Here is a 7,590-nt window from a genome sequence, read left to right on the forward strand (position 1 = left end):
TTTACTACAACATTTATTTCAATAATACACATATATGTATTATATAAGCTAGAGGAGAAAGTAGGTAACTTCTCCAATAAACATTGCTTGCCCATTATGAGGATTATAATATATAGATATTCAATAATTTCTACATTTGTAGTTTCAATATGATATCTATTTTGATAGATATCTTTAAAACTTAATACATTTCTGTGAGATTTTGGAGAGAATAATACATTTTTAATAAAGAAAAGTGTACCTTCATGTAGTAATATATTTACTCTTCTGGAGCCTTCAATTATTCTTTTACTATCAGATACTGTATTAAACATAAGTCGTTAGGCATTTATATATTGATCAAATGATCAAGTTTTCCTTAAGGATTCTCAAAGAAATCTGACACATCTAAATGAGTAAGATCAATAAAGTCATCACCAAAATCATCATTATTTTCTACCAAATTTGCTTCTATTTTTTTTATTTTTCTTCTTCAAGGACTCTTGACATAGATTAGTTAGATGCTTTGATTATCATTATTTTTTACCACATCAATAGCATTGATTTTCTAAATTTTACTTTGGTCCATTGTTCTCTTCACACTTCTGATGGAAAAATGTATTATTATTTCTACCACCACGATTATTGTTATTACAATTCCGATCTTAACCTCGGCTACATCATTGAATATGATTATTTTTTCACCCTCTTTGTCGTCTATGCCCAACATTATTATACGTTTACATCCACTTTAGGGAATAGAGCAGAACCAGTTGGACGAGTTTCATAATTTTTCAATAGGAGCTTATTATTTTGCCCAGCAATTAGAAGACATTAAAATAATTTAGAATATTTCTTGAAATTTTTTTTGACGTTGCTACTACATGAGCATATTCAAAGAATGAAAAGCAGTAAATGTCTTCTCTAATATATCATGTTCAATAATATTTTCTCCACATAATTTCAAATTCTGAAAACTACAGAATCATATTCATTTACAATTTTGAAATTTTGCAATCGTAAATGCATCCATTCATAACGAGCCTTTGGAAGTATGACAAATTTATGATGGTCATTGTCTTTATTTTAAATTTCTTCAAAAAAACTAATGGATCTTTAACTATCAAATATTCAAGTTTTTGTCCTTCATGAAGATGATGATGAAGAAAAATTATCGCCTTGACGCGATTTTATTGATGTTCTTGTTTTCTATATTTTATTATATTTCAAAAACCCATAGCATCCAGAAATATTTCGGCATCTAATATTCATTACAAATAATTCTTTTAGAGACTAATATATTTAGTTCTTCAGGAACATAGAATATTAATTCTTTAATATATTGGGATATTAGCTTTCAAGATACTTAATTCTTTAAAAATTTAGGATCAAATTTCTTCATAAATTTATACCTTAATTATTTATTTTTAATTCTTCAAGAACTAAAATTAGTACTAGTTCTTTAGGTACTAAAATTTATAATACAGTTCTTTAGAAACTAGAAATTAATTAACATTAACTAATATCAGATAATATATCTATAAAAAATAAATAAAATAAAATAAAATAAAACTATAATCCTATAAATATGAAAATAAAATTATAATTACAATATAAACTACTATTTGGTTAAAACAAAGGAATTTAATAGAATCCAAAAGCCATAAAATCAAAAAATAAAAATAAATCACAAGAAAAGGAAAAAGAAAGAAAAAAAAAACTTGTTGGACAAACATTTTTTTCTTTTAATATGAAAATGAAAAGAAAGGACTTCAGTTTGAATCTTAAATCTTGTGTTAAGCAATGATGCTAATAATGTGTTGTAAAATAAAGAATAAAAATAAAAAAAATAAATAGAAAAGAAATTAAAAAAAAATGATTGTGTGTACCATTCCATTGATTGTAATACCAATATAGATATAAAGAGTTACAAAAATATAGTTCTATTTATTAAAAAAGTCTATCTACAGAGATAATGATAAACATTCAATATTACACAAACACTTCATTATTATCATAACAATTCCTTCATTATTTTAGAAAATTTCAACAAATAAAAAATTAATTAAATTTTAGAAAAAGATGCTTTTTACCTTTGATGTTTATAACTAGGAGCACATTTGACTCTAAACTATTTTTTTGTGAAAATAAACTATCAAAGTTTCTAAAATCAGTAATCTCAGCCCTTATTTAATAGAAAAATTAAACAGTGTTAAATATTGACTCTAATTTTCTAATTTATCTCCATTTCAGACGAATCAACTCAATCAATCTTTAAGATAAACAACTGCAATTTAAACCCTCTCCTAAAGACCAAACTACCCATTTTAATATTCAATCAGTTTTCACTTCTACCTTCACCACTACTACAAACTCCTCTCAAACCTTTCCTTCTTTCTCTACTAGTTTCTTTTTTTTTGTTTTTTTTTTTTTTTTATATTCATTTTCTGAAATTCATCCACTTCCTTCCATCAGCCAATACCATCACTGCGGTCACTCCCTCTCCTCCATTCTTTATATCTCTCAAATTATATTAGCTTAATAATGTCAAGAAGGCTAATACATACATACATACATACATAATATGAAAATAGTTGAAGCAAATTATCCTCCTCTCGTCAAAACTCATCATAATCGGATTTCTATAATCAAGGCAGATGCAAAAGAAACAAAAAGAAAAAAAAAAAAGCAAAAGCCAAAATAACTCAAAATCTCCCGTTTTTAACAATAATGAAAAGAAATGAGTTCAATTCAAGCTCAACAAAATCGCTATTATTTTTTATTTTCAGTTTGCATCTTTTAATTTCTCTCTTCATTTATTTTGCAAGAGACTAATTTGACTCATCTAAAATCAGAACGAGTTAGAATATTAGACTCAACATCTAACATCGCTTAATCTTTATGTTAACTAAAGGGCTCAATTACAGATTTTAAAACCTATTTGCGCCCAAATATAGTTTAGAGGTAAATTTCCTCCTAACTATAAACGATAAGGGCAAAAATGCATCTTCTTCCCTTAATTAAACATTAAAGACTTAAAAAATAATTTTTATCACTGAAAAGAAAAAAAAAAAAAAAGGTTAAAATACCGGCCTTGACTCTAAATCTAAATGGCAGGTTTTTAAACGTGAAGTTTTCTCGTTATATTTATTATGGGTTGCCTTATGCATTCAAACTAGAATCATCCGCCATGTCCCATACCAATCAACCGACTGTTGCTGGTCATATTGTTATAGGTTTCCATACTGTCGTATTAATTTCTGGCTTTCCAGCTTCCCATCATTACAGCTTAAAATAATATCATCTGCCATGTCCCAAATCAGCCAACCAATCACCATACTACCTCAAATGATTCAAGCTAAAGTCTGTCTTTAGCTGTGTATTGCATTAATTTTTGTATCAGAGACTTGTGCATATAGCATAGTAACATCAACATATACATGTTTTCAACCAGCAATGGAATTTTGCAGTTTTGAAAATTAATTTATGGTACCATTTTCTGCAGTTTTAAAATTTTTAACAGAATGGAATTTTTGCAGTTCTTTGACTTGATTTGATGGGAAACTGGCCAATAATCAGTACTCACAAATCATTCAAAAGCTTTCTAAGATAACACAACTATCTCCTTGTATTCATCATGAAAAAAGATAATTCATAAGTACAAAGATGAGAAATTGAACTTGATACTTTTACCTTTTAAGAGCAAGCACTCTTCTTATTTCAATCAGGTCTCGACTGTTCTACTTAATATTTTTTTTTTAAATCTTGCAAAACTTATCTTTTTACCTGTTTTAACAGATTTTGCTTGTTTAATATTTTAATAAGAAAGTCAAAATAAAGCACCATTTATGGCATCTTATTTGTCAAATTTAATATTTTATTTCTATGTATTTATTCTATTTTTTATAAATTTCGAATTTCTAGTTATTTTTCACAATCTTTCCTAGTTTAAGTTAAACTAGAATTTCATCAAATCCTATTTGTATTATACACCTTAGTAGCATAAAAATTCAATCTTTATATACTATTTTTAGTTGAAATTTATAAAATTTATAGAATTTATTTGGAAATTCAAAATTTATGTGCTTTGAATGAAGTGAAAGTTTAGAATTTTATATATTTAAATTTATGTGAAATTGGCTAGTGTTAAACTAAATTCTAACAAAATAAGTACAATTTCTAAATGAATTACATATTAGTTTGTCCAATATATTTCATAACATTAAAATATTTCTTTCAACTTTATTATTCTATGTCCATCAAACACAGTGTTAAGCAATAATATAGCTTTTCTTTCAAATTTGTAGTATTCTAGAATCAACAGACCGTTGAAGTTTGTCTCTCTGACATTCATACGCAAATCAACAAGCATATAAAAGGTGATGTTAGCTGCCTTTTTTTTTTTTAATTTAATTTAATTTAATTTTTTTATCTTTCTTAGCTTCGGCTACATCACAAGTTTAAATATTAGAAGACTTTAGCTTCTGTATTGCATTAAATTTCCAATTCAAGAAATGGTTCATCTATTTATAATATTTCCTTTCAATGGTTTTGTAGGGAGTAGGGCATACCACGGATCTCGTTTTTCTAACCTGAATAGAAAACTGTTTTAAAAAATATCATAATCGAAATAACTAAATTTTTTTTTACTAAGTCAAGATTAATGTGTAAGTACTAAATTAGCTTCGGATTACTATCTGTATCGAACTGAAAAAATTAGTTCGGTACGGTTCGATGCTATTTATATTTTAGACGGTTCTTTTTTTTTTTTTCTTCATTTTAAAAGAACTAAAATTTTATATTTGTTTTTTAGTGATAACCGTTCCCAACCATTCCATGCTCAACTCTAGGAGGAGCGGACTAGGGAGCGGACAAGGAAGAGGCAATGTCTGGTTTACCATACTTATTATTTTGTATGGTCCTTCAAGCTATTTACCCCAGAAATGTCATGATTAGAAAGCAAGGAACTTGCAGTACCCGTAAGGTAGTAGGAAAGCGTTGGGGCTTTTCATCTAAATAATATGGAAAGAAAATAAATGTTTCTGCATGCTCATAATGTCGCCATCTTTTATGTATATAAAAAAGAGTTTTCAATTTATCTATATAAAAATATGGTGAATTTTAAGGTACTTTATTTTAATTCTTTTCAGTATTTTTATGTATTTATTTAAAAAAATTATATAAAATTAATTTTCTATAACTTATATAAAATATTTTAGCATGTAAAATTTTATATAAAAATCTTTAATATAAATTTGACCCAAATAGTATAAAAATAAATATATAAAAATATTATACCATTATAAACTCACGCCCTTAGAAATAGATTAATATATTTCTGACACACTTAGGTAAAAAGTTATCAAAGCATGTGAGGTAGCCGAAAAAGTAGCTGGAAATACCTATGCAGTAGCATCTACACCCTGAGTAATGTATGGATGGGCATAACCATTGACTAGATTACTCTACTTGAGAAACCTTTCTGTAAGATCAAATACATAGCTTCAATGGTAGCAAATTGAGGAAACATGATAGGTTGAACATTTGAAATTACAATGCATCAGATTATTGTAGAAATCACAAACATTTTTCCTGAATCAAAAGCTAAAAAATGCAACACAAACTGGATAGAAAAATAGCTGGTAAAGAGTAAAAATAGAGCAAGCTTCTGGGTTGTAAAAGATCTGGTCACCAATTTGAACAAAGCTTAGACCTTCAACAATGATCCAATTATGGTTTCCCATGAATTGATGGACTTTTCTAAGAGATCTTCTGTAGGAGGATAATGATTTATGCTTTCCTTCCAGACATTGGCATTATCCAGATCCTTCAATACCTCCCAAACACAAGAGTTGCACTTAAAACCTGCTCCAAGACCAATCATCATTATTCTGTCACCCTTCTTTAACCTCTTCTTTGCTTCCATGTAACCTAGAACATACCAAAGGCCTCCAGCTGATGTGTTCCCAAATCGACGAAGCGCCATTCTCGCTGGTTCTAGATCATACTCACTTAGCCCTAAACTCTTACCAATCCCATCAATGACAGCTTTTCCACCTGGGTGTATACAGAAATGTTCAACTCCATTCTTGAGATTCAAACCTGCTCCAACGGCTTCGAGATTGCGGTTCTTGCCTCTCTTCTGAAGAAGAGACATAAAAATGTAGCGAAGTAGTTCCGTTACAGGTAACACTTGAGGCACTAGGATTCTCAGATTCATGGAAAGAGCTTTAGTAGCAGCTTTTGTCAGGCTTCTGGTGAGGAGAAAACCTCGATGGCCAAGATCATCTTCTCCTTGTATGCAGCATCCGTAAGCTTCATCGTTGGCGCCAATATGAGTACGAACAAGATGATTCAATTTGAAGATGGATTTATGCTTTAGAGCTCTATCGTTTGTCAAGAGCATAGAACAACCTCCTGAGCGGAAAAGACAATTGGAAAGGAGCATGGATTTTTCTTTTCCACTATACCAATTTGGACCTATTGATTCTGTGCTGAAAATAACAGCTAACTTTTTCTTGTACGATTTGAACAATTGCTGAACTAGATCAACAGCTACAAGGCTTGCACTACAGCCCATTCCTGAAAGGTTGAAAGCTTTAATATCTTCCCTCATCTTATACCTGTTAACTGCACGAGCAGTTAAAGAGGGTGCTGAAGAGAACAAAGAAACATTGACAACAAGTACGTCAATTTCTGATGGAGAGATTCCTGTTCTTGCAAAGAGCTTGTCAAGTGTGTCGAACATGATATCATCAATTTCTGATAACGCATCTTCTAGAGAAGGTTTTTCTTCTCTGTATTCGTTGATGTTTCTTGGGACATAAGTTTCATTGCCAATGCCAGAACTAATAATAGTTTTCTTTAAAAACCTGTATTCTTCAGGCCCCAGGTTTTTGTTTCTCAGGACCATTTTCACACAGGATTCTGCGTCAAGTATACTGTCTTTAGGAGCCTTATGGCACTCATAAGCCAGCATATAGCAGCATTTGTCTCTATTCTGAAGAACCAGTTTCCAGAGGCGGAAAATGATATAGCAGAGAAGAGGCAGGAAAATTACAATGAAAGGCTCCATTTTAGAAAGGTTCGGATAGGAGCTTGTAATTGATAGATACATAGAACTTCCGTTTTAGAAAGGTTTGTCTATTTATAGAAAGCAAAGTCCCTGTACAAGAGTAAGTTAATACCAAACATTTGAACCTTGTGTCCAAACGGTACCGATATTTTGATTTTTTTCCTTTAGGTACCAGTACTTTTTATCTTGTACCAATTTACAATATCTTTAATTTTTTTGGCCTATTTTTACTAATGTGGCTATCAAAAATGAAATATTTTTAATTAATTTGTCATATTGGTAATGTCAACTTACTAATAACTTATTCTATTAAGCACATGACTCTCATCTTAAAATGTGTATAGTTTGGTAAAAAATAAAAGGTGGGTCCCACATGTTTAGTAAGATAAGTTATCTATATGTTGACATTTCTAATATAGCAAATCAATTAAGAATAATCAATTTTTAATGGACACGTCAATAAAATAGGCCAAAAAAGTGATAGATACCTACTTGAAATAAAAATAGAAGTACTGGATATTAGATCCAAAAATTTG

General features: G+C 29.4%; 1 protein-coding gene across 1 annotated transcript; it reads right to left on the minus strand.

The window, feature by feature from the left end:
• Window positions 1-5,445: 5,445 nt before the first annotated feature.
• LOC8262680 (3-ketoacyl-CoA synthase 19) lies at window positions 5,446-7,077 on the minus strand. The gene has a single exon (XM_002526737.4). It carries the CDS (start codon window positions 7,052-7,054, stop codon window positions 5,687-5,689), a length of 1,368 nt encoding a protein of 455 aa, XP_002526783.1. The 5' UTR covers window positions 7,055-7,077; the 3' UTR covers window positions 5,446-5,686.
• Window positions 7,078-7,590: the final 513 nt, after the last annotated feature.

This window comes from Ricinus communis, chromosome 6, assembly GCF_019578655.1.
Source record: "Ricinus communis isolate WT05 ecotype wild-type chromosome 6, ASM1957865v1, whole genome shotgun sequence".
NCBI lineage: Eukaryota > Viridiplantae > Streptophyta > Magnoliopsida > Malpighiales > Euphorbiaceae > Ricinus > Ricinus communis.